Source organism: Phoca vitulina, unplaced genomic scaffold (assembly GCF_004348235.1).
Source record: "Phoca vitulina isolate PV1807 unplaced genomic scaffold, GSC_HSeal_1.0 scaffold10, whole genome shotgun sequence".
Classification (NCBI taxonomy): Eukaryota; Metazoa; Chordata; class Mammalia; order Carnivora; family Phocidae; genus Phoca; species Phoca vitulina.
In genome coordinates, this window is record NW_022589713.1 from 42,418,954 (window position 1) to 42,446,416 (window position 27,463).

The 27,463-nt window shown below is 47.3% G+C and overlaps 1 protein-coding gene across 12 annotated transcripts in view; it reads right to left on the minus strand.

The window, feature by feature from the left end:
• Positions 1–16,802: 16,802 nt before the first annotated feature.
• TRAK1 (trafficking kinesin protein 1) overlaps positions 16,803–27,463 on the minus strand; it is a 182,488-nt gene continuing 171,827 nt past the window's right edge. For 11 of the 12 annotated variants that reach the window (XM_032408906.1, XM_032408907.1, XM_032408901.1 and 8 more), the window contains 2 exons: positions 22,252–22,354; positions 16,803–19,602 (listed from right to left, as the gene is read on the minus strand). In XM_032408906.1, coding sequence (XP_032264797.1) covers positions 18,804–19,602; positions 22,252–22,354 — 902 coding nt within the window. In that variant the 3' untranslated portion in view covers positions 16,803–18,803. Of the gene's footprint in view, positions 19,603–21,448; positions 21,734–22,251; positions 22,355–27,463 lie in introns of those variants that run through there. The other variant, XM_032408916.1, reaches the window with a different exon arrangement.

Below are 27,463 nucleotides of genomic sequence, written 5' to 3' on the forward strand. Positions count from 1 at the left end.
CTAAATGAAGCCTTCTTGACTATTTACACTTGTTTATTTGGCATGTCACATTACATGGGAAGCATTGTCAAGTAAGTGCTAACAAACGCTCTTTATCACACATGAGTGAATGCAATGAGTGTTCCAGGAATTATATAAAATTCCTAAGGTTTTGATACATCCCAGCATAATGTCGTCACTTGTCCTTCTCATTATTGAAGTGTTGGTCACAGAATTTCCTTGTCAATTGCATTGTAATGACAAATACAGGTCTCTGATACCTTTAAGATCCTAAAACTAGAATTTCTGAAACTAATGGAAAGGCTGCATTCAAACAGACTCTTGTTTGAAACATTGCTGGTTCTCTAATGTTTGCTTTTCCAGATTTAAAGCTATCACTTACAGCAATCTGGTAAAATACTCCTTCGTAAACAAATATGAAACCTTTTATCTTTTCTCCCTACCTCTTCCCTCCAGAATTCAGAAACTCTCAGTGAGTATTATATTTTCATGGCAATGTATTTATTTGCATAAGTTCAATAAGAGTCTGGTCTCCTTATGTCAGGACACAATTGGAAACACTGGTTATATTACCAAGTTTTTGGCTAGAATGTCCTATTTGAAAGAGACCTGCATAGACTCAGATATGATTAGACAGCTTTAAGGGGTAAGACTGCCTTTATGGAGCTAATGAAGCCCCATGGAAAAATCAGCCTCGTACCTTGCTTACAGGGTTCCCAGCAGCCTTACCGGGTGAGTAAAGAAGGTCACTTTCTGGCGGGTGCAGGAACCTCAGGATATTTTGGGGGTCTCAGGAAGAGCAGTATCACAGGTGAAGTCTGTGACAAGTATTTGGCTTGGTTTCTTAGCCTTAAGAGGCTGTTAAAAGTTCAATCTGAAATTCCTTATGAAATTCCAGCAAAACAGATTAAAAACCAACTAACCTATATGACCAATCACTATTCTTTTTTTTTTTTTTTAAGATTTTATTTATTTATTTGACAGCACAAGCAGGGGGAGCGGCAGGCAGAGGCAGAAGCAGGTTCCCCGCTGAGCAGGGACCCCGATGCAGGACTCGATCCCAGGATTCTGGGATCATGACCCGAGCCAAAGATAGAAGCTTAACTAACTGAGCCACCCAGGCGCCTGACCAATCACTATTCTTGCTGTACTTACATAAATAATTAGGCCAAGTTTGTTAAAATTGGATTTATTTTACAAACAAATTAGCTTAATCTGGCTGTCTTTGGAAATGAGGGTGATTTTAGAGAAATTGTTTCAGTAACACCTTTGTGGATGTTAGATTCTAGTTCTGATTGGCTGTCTTTGGAATGGATCCTAATTTTCTCAAATGTCTGGCTATGACTCTTCAAACTAAGGTTTCCAATTTTCTTCCATTCTCTTAACTTGAAATCAATGAGAACTAAAACCACATTTTCCTGAAGCACTCCAAACTGAACCTGGACAACCTGAGATAAATTTCAGAAAAATTGTTATAATGGCCCATGTTTGGACAACCTTCATGTCTGTTGCTTCACAGGCCACTCAAAGATCACTAGAGGCCTATGGATAATTGAACAAATTTATTTCGGCCATCCAGATTTGCTGAATCTGCCACTGGAAAATCCAGACCTTGAGATGTCACGGATGCAAGCAGTTTTATGGACACAGAACAGCAAAGAGCTGGATGCAGTGGTGACCCATCAGCTCTTGTCCATGGCCAATGACACCAGAAATGGGACTGTTTGCCCAAGGGAGAACCAAAGTACAAAAATCTTGATAATGCAGAATGTTGGTTTTCAACCTGGAACTGAAGAATATTTCTAAATGAATGCAGAAAGATTCCATTGCTATAACCTCGAACTTAATTGCAGCAGGTCGTAACTAGAATGGTCATTGTCCCAATTCCCTCTAGAATAAGGAATGACCAAAAGACAGTGGGGAGTGAAACCAGCAACGAAAGGGCTAACAGGGCTATTCACAGATGCAACTTTTTACCCAGACCATTTTTGTTTGCCTCTAAATATCCCTGACTCTCCCAGCTTCCCAGAAGTAAGGTGGATTTGAGGTTTGCCCTCCCATCTTCTCATCTGGCTGCCTCTCAAACCCTTTCCTTGCTACATACTTGATGTCTCAGTGATTGTCTCTGTGCATGGGACAGACAGACTTGGGTTCGGTTACAATCCTAGAGTCCTTGTTTCTGAACAGGTCATGAGGTTGTAGTTGGTAATCATGATTTCCTTCCTTCACTAAGTATCCCACATTCCCAGCAAACCAAATAGGCATGGCCACTGGTGATGGTTCTGATCGTTCCCCAATGAAACTTTGCATTATTCCCACCGAGTAAAGAATTTTGACCAGCTGAGGACAAAAGGAACATGAAGTAGGTGGTGGAGGAATGAAGTTCTAATTACCAACCAGAAACAGGGGCTACCATGTTGGCTTTTTCAACAGACAGAATATAGAGAATTAAACGGGTGTCAGAAGACTGAAAAAGCAGAAGGGAACATGGGATAACCTAGTGATATTAACAGCAGGAAGCAGAGCCCCACCTCTGCAGGCCTGGGGGGGCAGGGGGACAAAGGGAAGAGGTTGGGACTCATTCAATTTAGAAGCTTGGAGAAGTGGTGATAAGGAAGTGGAACCCAGACTTCAGAGGAGAGCATGTTGCTTGGCTATTATCACAGAGCAGGGTGTGTGTGTGTGCGTGTGTGTGTGTGTGCGCACGCGCGCACATGCACATGAGAGAAAGAAAGGGAGAGTACGTGATGAAGTTGGTTCTGAGAATGAGGAAAAAGACTGAACTGGAACCAACTGCTGCTTCCAGGGTGAACAAGTGTTGCTCGTTGACACTGATGGGAAAGGCACACAGACAGGAAGTGACAAGCCTCATCTCCCTCCTGCGGCCCCCCAGGGATGCTCCTATTGGCAGCACTTTGGTGTGGACATGGTTTGCAGAGTCCCAGTTCGAGCCCCAGCCATGTATAAAATGGTGAGTTCAGAGCTGAGAAACAATAGCTTAAAAACTGGCAGAGTTGACTTTCCTTACTCTTTCACACAGGATGTGTTAAATAGCTGACATTTCAACGCATCCACAGGTCCAGTACATCAAGACGGGTTCACGATGGAACAAGATAAGGTCTGCACGTATCCTGTAGATCCTGAAATTCCCTTTAGAGAGGGCCATGTATTTATTATCTGTAGGAGGGATGGCTGTACTGTGCTAATGGAAGTGCTGTTGCTGATGAGGTTTACATTTTGAAGTAAGGAAGAAGAGTGTACTTAGGTGTTGGACAGCCAGGGGGTGGACTGTGGGGGACATTCAACATTCCTTTTGTCTATTGGATATCTTTGAACGTCCCTCCTCTGTTTGGGCATTCTCTACAATCCCAAAGTAGGAGCCAGAAACTTTTTCCCCCAGCCTCTTTGGCAGCTGGGGCATGGGCTTGTGAAGTTGGCCCCACCAGTCATACACAGCATCAGCAGTATGGACTACAGTGGATCTCCTGGACTGGGCTGGTGACACGATTTGGAAATGATCTTACTTCCATGGTTTCTAGCCCTGGTTCTCTGTGTTAGGAGATTCTGTAATCTTATTATCCTTTACTAAGCCTCTTTTCTCCCTAAACCATCTACAGCAGGTTTCTCTTGCTTGTAACTAAGAGCCCTAACTGATGCAGATGGTAAGAACAGACTGTGTGTTATATAACTCTTCGCTATAAGTTTGAAATTCTTCATAAAGAACGTTTTTAAGATACAGGTGAGTGAGAGTATAATGGATGAAATAAGGCCCTAGGAGAAGGAGGGAGGGGCTAAAATCTATAAAATTGGTAAGAGACATGGGCCAGAGTCCAGAAGAAGAACCTACCCTCTTTTGTAACAGAAGGTAGAGAGAAAACAATGAGTGTGTCTTCAGCAAGTTTACAAGTTTGGTCACAGAAAATTGAGACCATTCCTGTGTGATGAATTCTCTCTATGAAAAAGGGAATTTCGTTGGTTGAGCATGAGGGAGAGATGGAGTAGAAAGTGAGGAGGGGAGAAGAGCTGAAATAGTACCTATAGGGAATGAGAGAAACCATTGACAAGGGAAATGTAGGATTGCCTAGCCACTTGGAAGGCCCAGGTGGGGTGGGAGACGATAATTGGGCATCCATACTCATGGTTTATTTTCCCTACCAGAAGCCAGCAGTCCTGGCCAGGAAACAAAGTTGAATGATCCAGAATTGGGGTTTTGACTTAGGAACTTGGTTCTGGAATGATGGGGCACAGTCTAGGCTTCATAGAAAGAAAAGTGACAAGATGAGGGGTAGATGGCAAATGAAAAGAGCAGAAGAGCCAGGGGTAAATGTAGTTCTTTGAGGTCCAAGAACACATGGAGAGTGAGTAATTGACAGAAAACCATGTGCCAAGAGGTTGTGGTCAAAAGGCGGGTAATTGCATCTCAAACTTCAGAAGTTGAGCAATTTCAGGTGATAATAAGACCGAGGATATAGCTTTGGGAGAGCTTGGAAGAAACAGAGTGGTGGTGAGGCCAGTGGAGATGAAGAAGTAGGGGAATTGGGGGCCCAGAACCATTCTGACTGATGTCAGGTGATATCTCATCATAGTTTTGTTTTGCATTTCCCTGATGGCGAGTAGTGTTCAGCATCTTTTCATGTGTCTGTTGGTGATCTGTAGGACTTCCTTGGAGAAATGTCTATTCATGTCTTCTGCCCATTTCTTAATTGGATTATTTGGTTTTGGGATATTGAGTTGTGTCAGTTCTTTATATATTTTAGATACTAACCCTTTATCAGATATGTCATTTGCAAATATCATCTCCCATTAAGTAGGTTGCCTTTTACTTTTGTTGATTGTTTCTTTCACTGTGCATAGACTTTATTTTGATGTAGTCCCAATAGTTTATTTTTGCTTTTATTTCCCTTGCCTCAGGAGACATATTTAGAAAAATTTTGCTATAGCACACATCAGAGAGATTACTGCCTGTGCTCTCTTCAAAGATTTTTATGGTTTCAGGTCTCACATTTAGGTCTTTAATCCATTTTGAGATTATTTTTGTGTATGGTCAAAGAAAGGGATCCAGTTTCATTGTTTTGCATGTGGCTGTCCAGATTTCCCAACACCGTTTGTTGAAAAGACTGTGTTTTCCCTATTGTATATTCATGCCTCCTTTGTCAAAAATTAATTGACCATATAATTGCAGATTTATTTCTGGGGTTTCTGTTCTATTCCATTGATCTATGTGTCTATTTTTATGCCAGTACCATACTGTTTTAATTACTACTGCTTTGTAATACACATTGAAACCTGGAATTGTGATACCGCCAATTTTATTTTGTTTTGTTTTGTTTTTCAAGGTTGCTTTGGCTATCTGAGGTCTTTTGTGGTTCCATACAAATTTTAGGATTGTTTGTTCTAGTTCCGTGAAAAATACTGTTGGTGTTTTGATAGGGATTGCATTAAATATGTAGATTGCTTTGAGTAGTATAGACATTTCAACAATATTGGTTCTTTCAATCCATGAGCTTGGAATGTCTTTCCATTTCTTTGTATCATCTTGAATTTCTTTCATCAATGTTCTGTAGTTTTCAGACTACAGATCTCTCACCTCTTTGGTTAGATTTATTCCTACATACTGTCTTTGATGCAATTGTAAATGAGATTATTTTCTTAATTTCACTTTTTGCTGCTTCATTATTAGTGTATAGGAATGCAACTGATTCCTGTACATTGATTTTTGTATCCTGTGACTTCACTGAATTCATTTATCAGTTCTAGGAGTTTTTTGGTGGGATCTTTAGGGTTTTCTCTATATAGTATCGTGTCATCTGCAAATAGTGAGAGTTTTACTTCTTCCTTACCAATTTGGATTCCTTTTCTTTCTCTCTGTTGTCTAATTGCTGAGGCTAGGACTTCCAGTACTATGTTGAATAAAATTGGTGAGAGTGGACATCTTTGTCTTGTTCCTGACCTTAGGGGAAAAGCTCTCCGGTTTTTACCATTGAGTATGATGTTGGCTGTGGGCTTTTTATATAAGGCCTTTATTATATTGAGGTATGTTCCCTCTAACCCTATTTTATTGAGGGTTTTTAAATCATGAATGGATGTTGTACTTTGTCAAATGCTTTTTCTGCATCTATTGAAGTGATCCTATGGTTCTTATCCTTTCTCTTACTGATGCAATGTATCGTGTTGATTGTTTTGTTAATATTAAACCACCTTTGCATCCCAGGAATAAATCCCACTTGATCGTAGTGTATGAATTTTTTAATGTATTGTTGGATTCAGTTTGCTAATATTTTGTTGATGATTTCTGCATCTATGCTCATCAGAGATATTGGCCTATAGTTCTCTTGTGTGTGTGTGTGTGTGTGTGTGTGTGTGTGTTTGTATGGTGTCTCGATCTAGTTTTGGTATCAGGGTGACACTGGCCTCATAGAATGAACTTGGAAGCTTTCCTTCCTCTTGTATTTTTTGGAATAGTTTGAGGAGAATAGGTATTAACTCTTCTTCAAATGTTTGGCAGAATTTGCCTGTGAAAGCATCTGATCCTGGATTTTTGTATGTTGGGAGCCTTTTTTGATTACTGATTCAATTTCATTGCTGGTAATTGGTCTGTTCAAATTTTCTATTCATTCCAGCTTTAGTTTTAAGAGGTTATGTTTCTAGGAATATCCATCTCTTCTAAGCTGTCCAATTTGTTGTCATATAGGTTTTCATAATATTCTGTTACAATTGTTTGTATTTCTGTGGTGTTAGTTGTTATTTCTCCTTTCATTAGTGATTTTGTTTATTTGGGTTCTCTCTCTCTCTTCTCTCTTTTATGAGTCTGGCTAGAGGTTTATCAATTTTGTTGATCTTTTCAAAGAAGCAGCTCCTGGTTTCATTGATCTGCTCTATTATTTTTTAGTTTCTGTATCATTTATTTCTGCTCTAATCTTCATTATTATTATGTTTTGAATATATGTTAGATCCACGTGGTCCAAAATGTCATTCAAAGCCACTGTTTCCTTGTTGATTTTTTTCTGTTTGGATAATGTACCCATTAATGTAAGTAGGGTGTTTTAAGTCCCTTACTATTATTGTATTACTATTGATTGCTTCCATTATGTTTGTTAATAGTTGTTTTATGTACTTGGGTGCCCTCATGTTGGGTGTATAAATATTTACAATTGGTATATCTTCTTGTTGGATTATTCCCTTTATGATTATATGATGTCCTTCTTTGTCTGTTGTTACAGTCTTTGTTTTAAAGTCTATTTTGGCTGATATATATGTTACTACCCTGGCTTTCTTTTCACTTCCATTTGCATGATAAATGTTTTTCCCTCCCTCCACTTTCAATCTGCATGTGTCTTTAGGTCTGTAATGAGTCTCCTGTAGACAGCATATAGATGGGTCTTTTTTTTTTTTTAATCCACTCTGTCACCCTATGTCTTTTGATTGGAGCACTTAGTCCATTTACCTTCAAAGTAATTATTTTTTTTTCAATTTTAAAGAAATTTTTTTTATTATGTTAGTCACCATATAGTACACCATTAGTTTTTGGTGTAGTGTTCCATGATTCATTGTTTGCATATAACACCCAGTGCTCCATGCAATACGTGCCCTCCTTCATACCCATCACTGGGCTACACATCCCCCCACCCCCTCCCCTCTAAAACCCTCAGTGTGTTTCTCGGAGTCCATAGTCTCTCATGGTTTTTCTCCCCCTCCGATTTCCCCCCCTTCATTTTTCCCTTCCTTCTCGTAATGTCCTCCATGTTATTCCTTATGTTCCACAAATAAGTGAAACCATATGATAATTGACTTTCTCTGCTTGACTTATTTCACTTAGCATAAGTAATTATTGATAGGTATGTACTTATTGTCTTTTTGTTTGTTTGTTTTATGGTTATTTTTGTAGTTCTTCTCTTTTCCTTCTTCTTTTCTCTCATGATTTGTTGGCTTTCTTTAGTGATATAAAATTGGGTTCCAGGGCACCAGTGTGGCTCAGTTGTTTGAGCATCTGACTCTTGATCTCAGGTCTTGATCTCAGGGTCACAGGTTCAAGCCCTGGATTGGGCCCTGAGCTGAGTGTGGTGCCTACCTTAAAAAAAATTGGGTTCTTTCCTCTATATTTTTGCGTATCTATTACTGGTTTTTGATTTGTGGTTATCATCAGGTTTATATATAACATGCATGTAGCAGTGTATATTAAGTTGATGGTAGCTTAAGTTTGAACCCACTCTTTACTCCCCCTCCTCCCCCACATTTTAGGTATATGGTATTATACTTTGCATCTTTTTATTTTGTGAATCCTTTGACTGATTTTTATAGTTATACTTAATTTTACTGCTTTTGTGCTTCCTACTTTTCTTACTCCTACTTATGATCTTTTCTTCCCACTCAAAATGTTCCCTTTAACATTTCTTGTAGGGCTGGTTCAGTGGTCATGAATTTCTTTAATTTTTGTCCAGGAAACTCTTCATCTCTCCATCTATTCTGAATATAGCCTTGCTGGATAGAGTATTCGTGGTTGCAGGGTTTTTTTACTCTCAAATATACCTTTGAATATATCATGCCACTTTCTTCTGGCCTGCAAAGTTTCTGCTGAAAAATCTGCTGATATCTTATGGGGTTTCCCTTGTATATAACTGTTTTCTTTCCTCTTGCTGTGTTTTAAAATTCTCTCTTTATCACTACTTTTTGCCATTTTAATTACTGTGTGTTGGTGTGGACTGCCTTGGGTTTTTACTGAGGGCTCTCTGTGCCTTCTTGATCTGGATTTCTATTTCCTTCCCCAGATTTGGGAAATTTTCAGGTGTTATTTCTTAAAATAATTTTTCTGCCCCCTTTTCTCTCTCTCTCTTCTGTGATCCTTATAATGCACATGTTATTATGCTTGATGGTGTTGCTGAGTTCCCAGAGTCTTTTGTCTTTTTCTTTTTTCTTTTTTCTCTCTTTCTCCCATTCAGCTTGATTGGTTTCCATTACTCTGTCCTCCTGGTCGCTGATCCATTCTTCTGCTTCCTCTAGTCTACTATTTATTCCACTTAGTAGATTTTTAATTTCAGTTACTGAGTTCTTTATATCTGGTTCTTTTATGTGTTTTCTATCTCTTTGTTGAGGGTCTCACTGAGGTCTTCCACTCTTAAGTCCAATGAGTATCTTTGACCATTACTTTGAACTCTCTATCAGATGTATTACTTATCTCTGTTTCATTAAGCTCTCTTGATGTGATTTTATCCTGTTCTTTCATTTGGGACATATTCCTCTCTCCTCATTTTGTCTAACTCTTTGTGTCTCTATGTGTTAGGAAAGTCAGCTATGTCTCCTGCTTTTGAAAGTAGTGGCCTTATTAAAAAAAAAAAAAAGAAAGAAAGAAAGAAAGTAGTGGCCTTATGAAGAAGGTGTCCTGTAGTGCCCTGCCGTACAATGTCCCATGTTTACTGAAACCTGGCACTTCAGGGCTGTCTCCTATGTGTGTTATATGTGCACTGCTGTTGTGTCTTGGCTGCTTTTTCCTTCAGTCCAGTCATCTACAGTGGCTCTCATTCCCTGTTGTGGACAGGGTTTAGTCCCTGTGTTGTTAGGGGACTAGTCTGGGGCCAGCTTGGGCTTGAGTTGAGTCAGACCCAAGGCATTTGCCAGAGATGCAGTAACACCGAACTGCAGGATGCTTTCCCTGTGGTGTTCCCTGAGAAGGTTTTGTTGGTGGGCAGGGTCCACAGTCATACCAGATATCTGCCCACACCCCACTGCAGTCATATGGGTGTGTGTTTTTATCTTCCCCTCTCCTTGGTGCAGGAGTCACTTTGGAGTGGTGTTGACCCCCATTGGGGCTGCTTGCACACTGCCAGGCTTTGGCACTGCTTTGGATGGGCTCTGATCAAGGTTGTACTGGAGTGGGGGGCAGGTCTGCAGGAGAATGCAGGGATGGACATGCTATTAGCAGTCAAGTAGCAAGTGTCCCTGTGTCTAGGCTGCGGAGCGGGGAAGGGAAATGACACCAGCAGCTCCTTTGTCCTTGGAGAAGTCTCCCAATGATCCCTGTCCCCCCAGCACATGTTCTGAAATCAGTAAATAATTAATAAATAAATCCCCCTCCCCTATACCCAGCAGTTTGTCAAACTGCTTCCTCTACGCTGTACCTCAGCAGGGCTGTTTTTTGTGCTGTCTCTTCAAGAGTGGGAACTCCATTTCCTCTCACCCTTCCTGCTCTCCCAAAGCCAAGCCAAGATTTTTAAAGTTCCAGGGCTTAAGCCCCACCAGTTGTAAGAATTCATGAAATTATGTCTCTCTGGTTTTCAAAGCCAAAAGTTATGAAGGTTCATCTTTCCCATGTGGGTCCCCCGTGCCTGGGGTTCCTGGTGTGGGGGTCTGTTTCTCTCCCCTCTCTACTACCCTGGAACCTCTCCCTCCCAGGGACAGTCCTATGGGCTCAGTTAGCTCTCTACCGGTTTTTGCCCTTCTGACCATCTTTGATGTGGCCTCTTCTTTACATTTAGCTGTGGAGAGTCTGTTCTTCCAGTCTTCAGGTCGTTTTCTGGGTTATTTACACTGATGTGGGTTCTACTGGTATCCACGGGATGAGGTGAGGTTAGGGTCCTCCTACTCCGCCATCTTCCCTGAAGTCTTTGTAGTGCTTATTTTTTTTTAGCCAGCATTTACAGATTGTAAAATAAGCCCCACTAGAATTATTTGTTAAGAAGTTACTTGAAAAATCTTTCTTCCTTTCCTATCGATATTCCTTCTCTGAGGCTAGTTTCTCTAGGGTGGGTATTATTAAAAGAAAACATGGAAGCACTGTAGATACACCCTATTGCCTGCAAGGAGCATGCTTGTCAATCTGAACCAGCTGAGATAAAATAAAAGAATCCAACTCCACCACCACCTTAAAAACTTTGATATACAGTGTTCATTCAAAGTGAGCATATGAGTGTTTAATATGGAAAATCACTACTTATAACTGTTATGATTGCAGAATGACAAAGTTGAGTGTAGTAGTGAGTCTCTGTATTAAATATTTTATGTGTACTTGGGGCGCCTGAGTGGCTCAGATGGTTAGGCGTCTGCCTTCAGCTCAGGTCATGATCCCAGGGTCCTGGGATCGAGCCCCGCATCGGGCTCCATGCTCTGCGGGAAGCCTGCTTCTCCCTCTCCCACTCCCCCTGCTTGTGTTCCCTCTCTCGCTGTGTCTCTCTCTGTTAAATAAATAAATAAAATCTTTAAAAAAAAAATATTTTATGTGTACTTTCAATGAATAACATGCACTATTTTCATAATTTTACTTTTCCTATGTTCTTATATTCTTGTAATTTAATATCTTGAATATAGTAATTTAAAAGTTGGTTTTGTATTTTCATTGTTGTATTTTACCAATATTGCCCCACAGGGATTGATTTAAAGCAAACCAACCAATCCTTCACCACTAAGAATTGAGAAGCACCATTTTACGTGTCCATAAAGTCCTAGCTGCTTGGCTGGCTCTTGACAACCTTGCTCAGTGATCCCCTCTTCATCCCTGTGTATTCATGTGGGGTCAGGACTCCAGCCAGGTACCTTGTCTCTCTGGTGGGTCAGTTCCATAGCTTCTTGCAGACCTGTGGGCACCCTCTCAGAACAGCTGAGCACACAACGCAATTACTTCTCCTATCACAAGCTATGACCCAAGGTTAGTGAAGGCCACTGCCGGCTGGAAGTCAGGCAACCAGGAGAATCAGGGGTCACATGGAGCTATTGTTACACCAGGCCTTATTGTCACAGGTGACCAAGAGAAGCCCCAGGGAGGACTAAGGGTTTATCTACTTGGGGGCTTAGGAGAACAGCACATCTGTTCTCTCTCTCTCTCTTTTTTTTTTTTTTTTTTTTAAGTAGGCGTGGAGCCCAACATGGGACTTGAACTCACGACCCTAAGATAAAGACTTGAGCTGAGATCAAGAGTCTAACGCTTAACTGACTGAGCCACCCAGGCGCCCCTGTTTTTTCTCTTCTATAAAGATGTCCCTAAACTTTGGCCTGCTGCTTGCGAGTCACCTCTCCCGGTGGTTCTTCAGTGGTGCAGCTGCCAACCATAGGAAACCCTGCAGCATTCTGCCCTGCTCTTGGTTGATACCCATTTCCTTTCCCTCGGTCTCTCATATCTACTCACAGGCATTGTTGAGTCTCTATGCTGCTGGTCTAAGCTAAAGGGCCCACTTTCCCTCTCTGGTCTGAAGTTCTTTGGGACTTAAGAGCAGAATCAGCCTGAACCTTGGGTATTAGACGTGGTGAATGCCCAAGTACCAAGGAACAGCCACTTCCTCCAACCCTGGATTTGGTCCCTGTGCCGTGGCTCTGTCAAGCTCAGGAAACATGGGCTAATGTACTGAAGAGTAAAGAGGCATGCTATCTATAGCCCACTCTCAGATATCTTTGGAAAAAGCAAGGAACAAAAATTATTCTTAAAAGGAAGGTGCATTAAAAGGGGGTGGGTTAATTTCCAAAGGTGGAAACACCCTCCTAGTATAGAATGTTTCATAAACTATGTTTTGCTTTCTTCTGTCTCCTGGGTATGGCAGGACATAGGAAGTGGTTTCCTTCCCATTATCTGCTGAATTTCTTTACTGATACCCCAAGCCTGTGCGTATGCCGACCCCTTGGCCTGGAATGCCTCTTTCCAGTTCACCTGGTCAACTGAGACCATGCCTCCTGACTTCCCTCAATGTCTCTGTTCATCCCGGTTGCCCTCCCTGAATTGCTTTCCAGGGAAAAGCAAACCCACATGAATTCAGGATTGGATCCTCAGGGTAGATTCTTTCAGGTCTTCTGCTGTCTTAAAGTGCCCTCTACCGGCTATAGAAAATAAATCCTCCCAGGATATGTTTGCCAGCCAGGAGCCCACATGAGCAAAAAATTAATTTTCTAAATTTCCATTCCATTTAGGTCATCAGAATAACTTTCCACCTCCACAGACTTCTCCTCAGATGAATCTAAATTCGGGGTGACAGCACTCATATGAGCTTTGGGGAGGCATGGGTCTACTTTCTTCCCCTTGTTGGAAAGGGCCCCTAGGGCATACCTGCCTTGCTGCTCCAGGCAATGTTTAGAAGTGAGTCCTACATCTGTCTGGTACCAGATACTTGGTGATCCCCTGGGGATCTCTCTGTGGAGACCCACTTGCCATTTCTACTTTTGTGTGGTCATTGCCTAAGTAGGGGTGAGGAGGGGTGGTATTCTGGAATATCTTCACTTTCTTGGCCCCCTCCGTGAAACTAGCTCATCTGTATTTGGATCTTCAGACTCCTCTGGGGCTTCTCCTAAGACCCTAGAGTTGGCCCAGGGTCCGGGAAGGTGAAGGGCCCCTATGTTAGTTGTGGGTCAGAGACCTGTCCAACAGCTCTCCTTCATGTACCGGCTTGAAGAAGCTGCTGGGCCATTGGCGTAGCAGAGGGGCAATAAGCAGTAAAAAGAGAACCTGGCTCAGTAGGTTTCATCTCAAATCTTTGATTTTTTTTTTTTTTTTTTTAAGATTTTTATTTGAGAGAGAGAGAGCATGAGCAGTGGGGAGGGGTAGAGGGAGGGAGAGGGAGAGAGAAGCAGACTCTGCTGAAAGACACGGGGCTCGATCCCAGGACCCCGGGATCATGACCTGAGGCTAAGGCAGATGCTTAACCGACTGAACCACCCAGGCACCCCCTGAATCTTTTGATCTTAATCAAAACATTTACTCAGCTTTTTCTGTACTCATAATTAAAAATACCAAGAATTTGACATCTTTGTTTCCTGGTCCCATCAACTGCCTCTTTGAGAACTTCCCCTTGGGCCCTGGTGCCTTCTGGTTGAGCTTCCTGGGCTGGGGGTAGGGTTCAGGATATACATGAAGAAATTTAACACAGAACAGGGAGGAAAAAACAAGCCACCCCAAGCATCCTCCTGCCACATGCCACAGCCAGGAGACAGAAGAATGCATTTATTCTTACAGTTTATAAGACCTATGGTATTAGGGTGCTTCCTACCTTTTAAGGGTTCTTTTTCTTGCATTTAAAAAAAATATTTTGAGAAAGAGAGAGCAAGCAGGGAGAGGAGGGGAAGGAGAGGAGGAGAGAATCTGAAGCAGACTGTGCTGAGCACGGAGCCTGACCCAGGGCTTGCTCTCACAACCAGGAGACATGACCTGAGCCCAAACCAAAACTGGACACTTAACTGAGACACCCAGGCGCCCCAAATCTTTTAAAATTAAGCTCTATGCCCAACATGGGAATCGAACGCACAACCCCAAGATCAAGAGTTGCATGTTCTACCAACTGAGCCAGCCAGAAACATCTGAAAATGACTTGCAGATTTCAAGCCCCTCTATCTTAATTCTTTAGCTAGTATCGCCTAAGAAATAGGACAAGCTTTTACATAGTGACAGTACAACTGAATTCAATGAAATTTAACATTGACATAATATTTTTTAAATATGTTCAGTATTCAAATTTCTCTGATCATCCCAATATCTTTTAGAGCCTGTTTTTCAGTTCAGAGCCACGAATTGCATTAGTTGTCTCTTTATTCTCCTTTATTCTGATATAGGTTCTTGGTCTTTCTTTCATGACATAGGCATTTTTAAAGGGAACAGGTACCTTGTTTTATAAAATGTCCTCAATCTGGATTAGTCAATTTGTCAACCTCATGATTCAGGTTTTGCAATTTTGGCAGAACAGCACAGAAGTGATGTGTCCTTCCCAGTACATCACATCAGGAGGTACTCCTATCAGTTTTTCTCATTTGGGTAAAGTTTAATGACTCGTTGGAAGTGAGGCATGACCAGTTTCTCCACTGCAAATGTACCTTCTCCCCCTTTGCAAATTAATAAACATTCTACAGGAAGATGTGTAACTATCCTGCTACCTAACACACTCTCTCCCAACCCTATGGTTTTGGCGTCCATTGTTGTTAAGATGAGTTAGTCTTATGGCTGCGAAATGGTGGTTTTCCTAACTCTATTGCCCCTTCTCTATTTATCAGGTACCATGCTACTGTAAGGAAGAGCTTAGAAGAATGCATTATGCTAGGATCCTTTTCCCATTCCTCCCCTACATCTTTACCCTCTGCTTGAAATGCCTCCCCCCGCTGGGCAAATCCTGCCCATCCTTAAAGTCCAGATCCAGAGTCCCCTTGTCTCTAAGCCTTCCCTGGCCCCAGTTGGGCAGATAAACCCCTCACTCTGTCTCTTCCCTTCAAGCAAGATGGGCCGCAGCTGTCTGGCCATCTCAAGTTTCTGGGGCCAGGAGAGACTGTGGAGGGAAAACCCTCCCTCCCATAGCAAGACTCCCACCCCAACACTGCCTGACCCAGCACAGTGGTTCTCAAACTTTAGCCCCAGAATCACTGGGAGGGCTTGGTAAAACACAGATGCCTGGGCCCTACTCTGGATTCTGATGCACGGCCCAAGAATCTCACTGGCTTAACAAGTTTGTTTCTCCTTCAGATCACGTGCAAAATGTGGGTTGGCGGGGAGTCTGGCCCACGTGGTTCCTGGGCAACCCAGGGTGATGGAGGCTGCACCAACATGTCACCCCATTTCCACCTGCGCTTCAGGGGAAGGGAGGGGTGTGGAGAGTCAGGCACGATCTCTCTCTGCTCACAGCCCACAGGCCAGAACTAATTGTGTGCCTTGTCCCCTGCAGAGTGGCTGGGAAGCATGGGGATCAGAGGGACCATGGGGTGAGCGCCCTGGCTTCCTGGTCACCACCGCACTCCCCTTCTCTACCAGCAGGTGAATCTTCTTTCTGCTCCTCAAACACACCAAATGCTTTTCTGGCCTTTGTGCCTTTGCACTGGTTGCTCTCTGCCCACGTGATCTTGTGCCAGATCTCACACAGTTATCTCAAGTGCCACCTCCCTGGAGAGGCCTTCCCTGACTGCCACCCACGCCCTAGAATTCTCTACCTGGCCCTCATTATGCCGTGTTTGGTGCCATCTTTCTCCCAGTAACAGATTGTATGTACACTCCACAAGAGCAGAAGCTACTCCGATCCCCACTACCTAGAACAGGGCCTGGCACACAGTAGATCGTCAAGACAAACTTACTCAATGGATTAACCCTAAGGTATATTACTGTTAACATCCTGCAGGTTAAGAGGCCCCAGAAGACCATAAGTGGCTCGCCCAAGGTCACATCATGACCGAATGGTAACGCCTGGTTTAAAATCCATGCTGCCACCACCCACTACTGTTTGTCTGCATAATTTCACTGTGTCCACAGACGGAGGTGTAAGTTTGATCCTTTTTCTCTCAATTTTCTGACGACCCTCCACTGTCCTTGGTTTTCAAAAAAAATTTTAAAGATTTTATTTCAGAGGAGTGGGGAGGAGGGGCAGAGGGAGAGGGGAGAAAGAATCCTAAGCAGACTCTGCACTGAGCACGGAGGCTGACGTGGGGCTCGATCCCACAGCCCTGAGATCATGACCAGAGCTGAATCAAGAGTCAGATGCTTAACTGACCGCACCACCCCAGATGCCCCTCAAAAACTTTCTTAACACAACTCTGTGGAGGGCAACCTGGTAATTATGAGATGTGCTCACATATGTGAAAGATTAAATACATGCCAACTTTTTTTCGTTACAGTGTTGTGATAGAAAAGGCCAGAAGGAACTCCGTGTGTCGCCATAGGGTACTGGTCCACGGGAGTGTGAATGTATTCACCGTGGGTATGTATGCATGGTGGAACAGTGCACAGCCCTGAAAAGTAGGGAAGATCTCTGGATTCCAACTGGACAGGTGTCTAAGGGACATTTAATCTTCCAGAAGAGCTGAATAGCTTTACGACTCACATAAATGAAAAAGACAAAATGAAACACAAGCCAGAATCCCAGTGTGGTTTCCATCACTTGAACTTCTTTTATTGATATTCATTAGAGAATAAAATTGTATTGGTTTTTTTGATGCATGACAACACACGCTGTTGGTAGTGGTTGAACAAGGTTGATCATGAACTATACTAAATACTGCAACCTCCGAATTGCTGATTTTTACACTGGTATTTCCTTTGTGGTGATGGGTGGCTCCTCTCTGAATACATATAGTGGTCCGTTCAGTTCATGGTTTTCATATTCCTTTGTTATTCTACCTACTGCCTTAAAATACATTCAAATACAAAGAATTTCCTTGCAGTGAGTGCACACATACAACCACAAGGGGAGCTGAAAATAATGAACCAACCCCCTCATGTTCTGAGAATAAATAATCTAAAAGGGTGGGACTGAAGTTTGCTCCTTTGAGACATTCTCAAGGAGTCTTCAGTGGGCATGTTTACACTCAGCTGGACACATTTTTGCAGGGGTGGGAGAAGGGGGGGTCGGGGAACAGGGATGGCAACGTGACCATTTCATCTGCATATGATGTCACCCGGAACAAAGGACCAGGGAGCACTGTGCCGGGCAGTGCAGCCCTCAGGTGGGAATAAATAAGTTACCTGCTTGGAGTGGAAGGCCACAGACACACTGTGACCAGGGCTGGAGAGAACAGCACACACACACATAATAAATAAAAGTTCAAAACCGTCAGTGACAGCAACAGGACCAGGCTCCCCTGTTCATTTCTGGTTCTTGCCACGAGCACCTCTATCTGATTTCCTAGGGATAAACAGTGGGCACACGGAGACCAAGGTTTTGGGGGGGGGGGGGGGGGGGAAAAGATCTTGTTGTGACCACTCTGTCCTGAAACACGAGGGCAAGGTGTGGGGGCACCGACTGTGTGCGTAAAGACCACGTCCGTGCCAGCACACGGGCCAGCCTCCGACACCACAGTGAGGACCGGAACCAACAGGATGCCCAAGCCACGTTGCTCTCGTGAACCAGTTTGGTATTGCATTAGGTGGGTGGTTCTTTTTACTTTTTCCGCTGACGCATTCCATCCAGCCCTTTTCCCCTACCCCGCCCCCAGCCCATTCCTTTTCATCCTATTGTGAAAATTGTCTTGGGTCTGGTCTTAATTTGGTTTGTGACCCCAGGTCCCCAAACTCCACTGCTATCTCACTAGCCACTGGGAGTGCATGAAACCTATTTCCGTGGCCCAGAGCCACAGAGAACAGACTGCGACTTTCCATCTAGTACCATTACTTCCCTGCCTATAAAAAAATGGAGAAAATAAGACCTCACACAGAACACAGCGGGAGTGTCGCTACATTCTTTCAGGCCACACGTCTGGCCTGACGACCGGGGACAGGACATCGAAGGGTGATTCGGGTTGAAGGCGTGGAAAGAAAAAGTCACACCTCAGAAAAGAAGCGACTCTCCACTGAAGCAGAAGAGTGAAGGTCTGGAGGCAGAGAAGGAAGAACAGCCCTGCCATCCTGGAAGCGACATCAGCTGCTCGTGGCCGCAGTGGCCGCAGACGAAGGCTCCCGCTGTTCCCGCCCAGCGACACGGGCCAGCAGAGGCCGCACGCCAGCTCACCACGTGTGGCACCGGGAGCCAGCGGCGGATTCACGGGTTTCCTATCCATGGGATAAGAACGCCCTTGGGAGTTTCAGTGCTTCTCGAAGGAGAGGAGGCGGCGAACAGGACACCCGGCCACTGCCCTGCCCTCGGGCTAGCACAGGTGCAGTCCCAGTGAGAGCAGGGACTGTGTTGGGGCCGCTCCCGCCCGATCGGGAGAAAGGGCAGGTGGATACAAGGTCCGCAAGTCCTATGTACACTTTACAAAGTCTCCACTCTTCCCCCATTAGGCACGAGGTTGATTTGTCTAGCTCCAGAGGGGAGGGACAGAGGAGGAAAGAGGGAGTGCGCAGTGAGGGGGGGGGGGGGGGGGGGGGGGAAGAGAGGGAGGCAGGAGCAAGCCTGGTCTCCTCCAGGGGAAGGGCCCTCCTCCCCTCCTCACCGTAAGCTAGTTTGTTTGGGGAGCTTAGCACCCATCAAGATGCCCGAGGTGAGAGTCACAGGGGCTTTCATCTGCATGCTGGACCCCACCATGGTGGGGAAGCTGCGGTTCCTCCGGATGCCGCTGTTGAGCTGCAGTCCGCCCATGGCACTGGTGACAGTGGGGCATCCGAGGGGCAGGCCCTCGGGGACCAGGCCACCAGGGACGAGGGCCTGGGCGGGGCCCGCAGGCCCACAGAGGAGAGGTCCCTGATCCTCAGTCAAGGTGGGGACGTGGGCTCGCCCTGAGTTCACCACTTTGGCCACGCCAAACCTCCTGACTTTGTCCACGAGGTTGAGGTTGGAGACAGACACGTCTGTCTGGCTCTCACTGCTCCGGACGTTCTTCTTCTCCCTCACTTCCCTCAGGATGGAGCTGGCCGGCTTGGAGGCCAGGAAGTTGTCATAGGGAGGGCTCGTGCACTTGAACTCAAAGGAGGGCGGGGAGGACGTGGGCGTCTGCATAGGCGAGTTGGGTGGGGTGGAGGGGATCACAGCCATCCTGGGGGTGTAGGAGTGCAGGAGGGAGCCCCGGCCGGCCCTGTCCCAGCTCTGAGGATCATACACGGCCGCGGAAATGCCCCGCTCCTTCAGCAGCCACACCAGCCCCAGAGACGTGCTCATGGTGGTCGTGGACTCACGGATGTTAGTGAAGGATTCAGCCAGGCTCAGTCTCCGTGGAGTGCACGGGGTGGCCACCGGCGTGGACTTCAAGTGGCTGGCGCTGCCACAAGCTGGAGTTGGAGCCGAGTTAAGGCTGACAAGAAAAGACAAGAGGTCATTCGTCAGCAAATGCCCACAAGCCCCCGGAAAGGTTCGTGGCCAGTCTCCTGCTGGGGAGCAGGGAGGGCTCCCCCAGCCCAGGCTCCCCAGATGCCTCTTTCCCTGTCTGTTCCTCCCTCCTACCCAAGAGGGCCCTGGGTTCCCTTGCGTGGGGGCATGGTTTAAAGTTAACAAGCTGCACGTTGATTCCCTTGTCTCGGCCCCAGAGGGCAGGGATAACTGTCCCCTCTGCAGGTGAGGCAAGTCAGACTCAGAGGTTAGGTGGCTAGTCAATGTCACACTCAGCTATTAACTGGAAGACCCAGGATTTGAGCCCAAGTGTGAGGGCTCAGGCCTCAAGGATGGGGGCTGGGGGGAGCCCCTCAGCAGAGAGGCTTCCTTTCCCTACCAAATTTACTCAAATTTCAGCGTTCCTTCCTAACGACTACTTCCCTGAGGCAAGAAGTTAACCAGGACTATGGGATCTGAGAGCTCATCTCAGGAATGGCCCCAGCAGGTAGGACCCTTGGGTGAGGGGAGGGGGGGGGAGGGCGGAGGCTGAGGGCGTGCATCACGTCAGCAGTGGACCCCAGCCTCCTGACTCCCACTGTAGGCTCTTCCCTCCGTGCCACGCTACCCCTTTGTCCTTCTCCCGTGGTTGCTGAGTCCACCTCGGGGGGTGGAGATGTGGGGTCAGCGGCAGCCACATCATGTGTCATCAGGCCTATATCTGTATGAAACGTGCATCACAAAGGAAAGCAGGAAGATTCCTTCATCTACTCCTGCCAGGCTGGCTGAGGACCCAGTATGTTCCAGAAGCTGGGGTCCCGCAGTAACGGGAGTTATGACAAGAGTGTAGCAGGCGCTGCAGGGGCAAAGGCATTGCTGTCTGCTTAAAAAACAGGAAAGGCCCTCTCGTAACAGCTGGTACAGGGATGGGGCTGGGAGGCCACACAGGCCCTTCACGGCTGCTGGATGAACTGCCAAGGGCAAAGCCGCATACCCCTCTCCTTATAGCCTTGTGAGCTGCCCTGCTACCCACCCAAGGACATGGCAGGGGCTGCAGGTGCCCTTTGGAGCAGCCAGCTGGGTGGTCCCCGGCAGCTGGGGGACCCTCTGTCCCCAGCCTGGCACGGGGAGGGCCAGATACCTGGGGCAAGACACCAACCAGGGGAATGGGCAGGAAAGGGCCTCCCGCTGTGGGAGGGAAGGTCACAAGCCAGTTCGAGCTAAGGCATCCTTTGGCTCCTTGCCGCTGGCTGGTCAGCACGGGGCGAGAAACCCAGAACAGGCCCACCTCACGCAAGCTCAGGGGTGGGGATGCTGGTGGGGCGGGAGCACTCAGAGAAACACGAGATTAGAAGCCACAGCAGATTCCTAAGGTTAAAAAGTGGGTTCTTCAAAAGGCACAGGTGGGATTCGACAAAACTGGTCTACAAGCAATAGAGGACAAGAACAGTCTGGACTCAAAAATCTTGTTTACGGGGCCATTCTTGGGGAGATCTGTGATTTTGTGTCAGGCAGCCGTTCCTTCAAATGCACGCAAAAAGCCTTCTCTTGCTACTGACTGCCCAGGCCTGTTCCGTCCCTGACAAGAGATGGGGACAGGTGTGCTGGTTGGCGTCCCTTCAGGCAGGAGAGCACTGGGCACCAGCCTCTCCCAGGGGAAGCTCTACCGCACGGTGGGAAAACACAGAGCTCTTCCAACGCAGAGCCCTGGGAGTTTCTGGGGGTGGCTGGGGGTGGGGGAGGGGGGTGCCGGCTTCTCCAGAGGCGGGAAGGAGACAGAGAAGACAAGCTAACGTTCAGATTCCCTTTCTGCCGAGAACTTCCGTTAGGCCCGTATTAGTGCTGGCACTCGGCTCAACTGAGCATTTAGAGGGGTTAGGGGTACCCACTGTCAAGGCCACGTTAGCCAGGCACCACCACAGAGACACAGCCACGCCTCAGTCCCGGGTTAGTGGCGGCCACGCGTGCACACACAGCTCCTTCCAGGAGGCCCTGCCCGGGCACGCACCGCTGACGGTGTGCTCACCCCCTGCCTCGCCTGTGGGCTCACTCTCTGCCCTACATCTCCTCTCAGCTCAACAGGGCATAGGGCCGCTTCGTCGTCCTCCTCACATGACCTGCGGAGAATTATTCATAGTTTAAGGGGCTCCCTGGGGCGGCTGCTCCCTGCGGGGGCCCTGCTCGCCTCCCTCCCTTTCTGCGTTACCTGCCATTCACCCCAGCATCTTGCTCGACTGCACCAGAGAGAAACAGCTGAGGGGGCCACTTGACCATTTTGCCCTTCCACTGGAAGCCAAGCGGACCACCCCACGCCATCCAAGTCCTCTTGCCAGATGGTGCCAACCTCTATCACTTCTTGAAGGCACCACAGGGAAACGGACCGTGCTGGGCACACGGTTCGGTCTTCGGGTTTTATCATTTCAGTCATTATCATGCGGCTGTGGTGCATGGTTCCTGCGGTCTATTCCAGAGGCACCCCAAACAGGTGACAGACAGCAAGTGCTACGGGATGCCTCAGCTGGCCGGAGTTGGTTTCGAATGAGCCTCTCTACTTGACTTTGCTTGACAGCAAGTCTTGCGAGGAGTGCCCCAACCTCACCGCATCCTTACCCACCCCGGCGCCTGGGTCCCTTACCTTGGCGTGACCCGCGTGAGCTCGTCTGAAGGATGCAGGATGCGGCATGTGGTGAAGGTGAAGGTGGAGTTGGTCTGTGACATGCACTTCCCAGGGTGGTGCGCTACATTGGGAGGGGAACAGAACATATTCCTTGCATCCAAGTAAACCCAGGAGAAAAGTCAAATTCCAGCATGGTTCTCAATGGACATAAGAAGCGATGAGCTACCTTGTTAACTGGATCTGGGCAAGGAAGGTGTAATGCAAATGTCCTGGATCGAAGGTGGTCTTTCAAAAATAACCACACTTTTGAGCACTGGTGTGCAGCGCATCAAATTCCAGCTTCCGACCCAATCCAGACAAGGTTCCCCATCAGTGTTCTCCGGCCAGTAGTGGATCCAGTTTGAGGAGCTAATGAGCCCTTGGGGGTAATTTGGTTTCCCTCCTCAGGGGTCAGAATCGGCTTCCTTCTTGTGGTGCTTCACACTTTTCACTGGCAAACTGGTGCCAAGTTCTGCCAAGAAGAGGGGAGAGGTGTGGGGAGGGGCCTTGCCACCTGGAAACTGGGCAAGGCTTGCATGGCTCCCTTTCCAGAGTACACGAAAAGGGGCTTGGGGAAGCTGGCTCCACTACTGTCTGTCGGTGATGGGCAGGGTGGGAGATGGGGCCTCAGCTGCCTCAGCAACAGGGGGTAAGACTCCCAGAGCCCGGGGCTGTCTTTAGCCCTAGGATCAGGTGTGGTCTGATGCACTCTAGTGCATACAGCCCCTGTCCCTCAGGCCACTTTCTTGGCATCTCCGGGATGTCTGATTTCTAAAGAAAATAAGACAGCCACAAGCTGTCCTCAATTTATTTCCTTTTAAAGCTCTAAAGAGCTGTTGTTCAGGCAGCTGAAGACTATGATTTGGAGCAAAGTAAATCACAGAAGCGTTAAGACCATGCATCAGGAAGCTGGCAAATGGTAAAGTATGGAGTGATAGAGTCTACGGGAGACATCATGATTGTAGAGGTCACCCTCATTCATAACTCAAATGCAAAAAAAAAAAAGAAAAGAAAAAAAAGGAAAAAGGGGGGGAAAAAGATGCTGCTCTGAATAGCATGCACAGTGAGGTACTGGGACAACCCCCCCAACCACCCACCCCACCACCCCCTGCAGCAGCTCAGCCCCCAGAGACCTCTTGGGGGGGAAACGCATTTGGTTCTCAGATGCCATGAGCACTCTGAAGATTCAGAAGGCTGTGAGCTAGAATCTTCTAGCTCGTTATGGCAATTTTTCTCTTGGATTTTACAAAAAAGGAAAAGGAAAACAAAACAGAAGACACTGGTGCCCTAAACCTACAGATCCACACACAGCCAACTGTGTCTTTAAAAAACAAAAACAAAAACAAAAAAAACCCAGCAACCAGATGAAACAAAAAATGTCCGAGACAGGCAAACTGAAGGCAGGCAGGACAAAGCCAGAGCACAAAAATGGTGGCAGCGACTAGAGGTGCAACGTAAGACTGCTTTGCCCTGATTATTATGGTCCAACCCATCTCTCTGGATCCAGGCAGGTGCCCGTGGTCCCTGGCGCGGCAGCCCGCACCCTGGCCACCAGAGCAAACTCTCAACCACAGGGAGCGCCGGGCACCGCAGGAAGGGGGGAAAAAACACACATGAAAACAGCCTTTATGAATCTTTGTTTCTCAACCAATAAATGGGATGGCTTAGGAACTCAGGCAACTGGAAAACTGCTGCAAACAAAACAAAAATGGAATAAGCTATGAAGAAAAGGCAACCGAACAATCACGATTCTCTGACTGCAATAAGGTCTAGCAACAAAAGCAACAAAAGGCCTGAGAGAAGCATCCCAAATAACCAGCGTTACGGGTTATGTGGGAGGGAGGGAGGAAAGAAAAAGGCAGTAAAGAGAGGTAACGAAGACAAAACAGTGGAAAGAGCGAACCTTAAAAACAAATCAAAAGCAAGGCTGGATTTAAAATTAGAGGAGTGTAGCCCCTTTCAACACATGGCCAGAATATCAAATCAAAAGGTCCCAAAGGCCCGCTCCTCCTCCACCCCATCCCACATGGGATCTTTGATTGCAACAGGTAGCGCGAGATGGACATTTTAGAGACGCGGTGGCATCAGCAGAAGCGAAACCCATCTGATGCAAATGGGTTTTGGGGATAGGAAAAGGCTGCTAAAATTCAGAAGTCCTCATTCCCCGGAAGCCACGGAAAGGAAGATCAACAGGAATCAAGAGCGCCAAGCCAGAGGTTCGGCCCCTCCGCAATACCACTGGGACTCCTGGCCCCGCCAGCTCTCTGCATGTCACCATTGCCCGCCGGGCTGCTGCGGTGCTTCCCTTCCTTGGGACACAACACAGAGACAGTGAGTCGCCCCAGGCCCCTTGTGCTCGCCGCCCACCAGCTACAGGCTGATGCCTAAAGCCCTGCTTGCAGGAGAGCAATTTCTCCAAGCAAGACGCACAGCATGCCTTCTCCTCAGCAGGGACAGGAGGCTCGGGCTGAGGGCTCCCTACTCAAGTCCCCCGTCCCCACAGTGCACCAGAGCCCTGCCTCACGTGCCGTGTGGTCTCCTCCTGCCGCCCGCTCGGGGCCTCCAAGGGACGGGGTTTCTGGGATTTAATGCTCTGACGTCCTACTTCAATCCCCCGGACTACGGGGGCCCCACGGTGTTGCAAGGAGAGAGTATTAAATGGGTTAGAGTATTCACACTGGAAAGGGCTTCCATCAAGCATCCCCTAATCCTACTTTTTAATTTTTTTAAATTTTATTATTATTATTTTTATCTGTTCCTTTTCCACCAGGTTCTGACACTGGTACAAACTCCGAATCTATCAAAGAGAACCTATAAACTTAGTTAATCCCTGATTATTCAAGATCTTCTGAGTTGGTGAACTACATACATGTGGCTAGCGTGCAAATTTTTTTTTTTTCTGAACAGAGGCCGCATGCAGGCGCACCCCCTCAGCTAGCTGCAGGTGGGGGCATAGGAGGGCTTTCGACGGACCAGGGCCACCCTGCTCACTTGCTCTCTGATCCCACGCTGTGCGCTTTCTGCCTCGCGCAGGTGCACTTGGTAAATGGTTCTGATGGGCTGTGCTCCTCTGGGGGGCACAGGGTGCCCCGTACTGACTGGAAACTGGGTGCTTGGGATCCTGCTGCTGCAGCCAGTCATGGAGCGCCCTGAGAGGGCCCACAGTCTCCAGTGAGCTGGGGCTTCCTCCCTGCATGGCCCTGAAACTATACTGGAGGTTATCTGCAAGTGTGCTACGCAGATCTGGGTGATCGCTGCTCAGTGGGATGCTCGGCCTCCAGAGGAGATGGGCAGGAACGCCCACTGCTCTCCCCAGGGCCCCCTGCTCTAGTTGTGAGGAGAGACAAGGAACACAGACAAGGTGGGGTTGCTCTGGTGGGGACCTGAAGCCCGACTGAGACTCTACCAGCCTCTCCCATCCAAGTGATGTGATTGGTATATACCAACTCATGCATTTCAGTCAATCCCAACGGCACTTTCCATCCCCCATCCACAGGCAGGCTGGTAACTTAACGTGCTAGGGAGAACAGAACCTCGCCCCTCTAAAGGCCGTCGTGGCACCCGGTCCTTCAAAGAGCCCCCGCGTGAACCCACACAGATGCCAAAGAGCATGCCTGCTCCCAGAGGTTTCCAAGGGGAGTTGTGAAACACACACATGTACAAGGCTGCTTCAAAGGGGCTCTCTGAGGACGGAGAAACCTGGCCACACCACACCCCCAAGCCATGTTTTTGCTAACATAAATAACTTCTTAAAAGTCAAAATTACAAACACCTCTCCAAATCTTGGAAAAAGAGGACTATCTTCGTGATGCACTGAACGCTTTCCAGAGTCTCTTCCCCCTTTTCATGGGAAGCAGCCAAACCCATGTGAAATGAACAGAATGCCTGACAATTTCCTTTTCTTAACTTGAACACTTAGGGTGAAGCTGCGGTCACACAATTTGGATCTGCTTTGCCATTTCTATGAACTCATTAGCTCACACACACACACACACACACACACACACACACACACACGCATCTTCTCTCATCCACCCCCTTCCCTCCCCCCACCAGTTCCGGAAGCTGCCACCACATCAACAGTGGTACCCACGGGCTGGCCTTTTGTATCCAAGCCAAACCAAACCCACTGAAAAGAGAAGCCACTGTCCACCCAGTTTAAAGTTCATGGCTTGAACTAAGACCATCCGAACCTTTTCTTGTCTTTTTGTTTTGACCTTTTGACTAGCTTCTAATGACTTCGTTACTTTTTGTTCAAAGAGTAATCACATTGTGCCGGGGGGAGGGGGGGTGTCTTTGCCTGTCACTGCCCTGCTAAGTGCCTTCCAAGCCGTTCAGGAGCGCGCTTCCCCCCCCCCCCCCCCCCTCTAGGCGGTGCCGCTGGACCCCCTCATCCCATCTCAGTGCTCCCTCCTCCACTGAGAAGTGTCCGCTGCTTGAGCACACTCCTCAATGGTCCACATGGGTGCTCCTAGAGCACGGGCGGGCCCTCCTGTGGTTTTCAGAGGTGAGGATGCCATCAAGAGAGTGCTCCCGGAGAGCAGGCTTGTTCAGGACATTGTAAGCAGGGTTGACTGCAGCTGTTGGTTTGGGAGGAGTCAATGACCTCTCTTCATTCATTTTTCCACTTCCAGGTTTCAGTTGGCCTGTTTTGCTCTGGTTTTATAGGTATCCTGAGGCAAGAGCACGGGGGCTTCCTTAGCATCGCCTAACACAGGTGGGTGTGAGCAGACCATCTGCCCTGTGCACAAGGACGAACTCCTGTAACCGCTCCAGAACGAGGGCTGGGTTAGAAAGTCTTCCCATCAGAGTGGGACTGCGTGGTCAACTCTCCGTGTAGACAAACACAAACGTTTCCTACACCTGAGGGTCTATGAATCAGAGGGATCGGGCTTTCCTTCCAGACCCATCAGGCCCCCATGGCCCACTCTCCCTCAGGACCCACTTGGGGTCCCGGGACAGCAGGAAGGACAGGACACGGCTGTAGGGCTCTGCTCCAACAGGCTCTGGAGAAATACTCTGCCGGCCCCAGTGGCCCTCTGGCTCCTTTCCTCCACGAGCTCTTCCTTCTCTTGCCTTGCTCAGTAGCCACTCCTGAACAGAACCTGGACCTATGTATCAAGTAAGGACGCTATAAAAGAAGCTAATTCCTGGCCTTTGCCGGTGGGCTGTGGCGGGGGGGGGGGGGGGG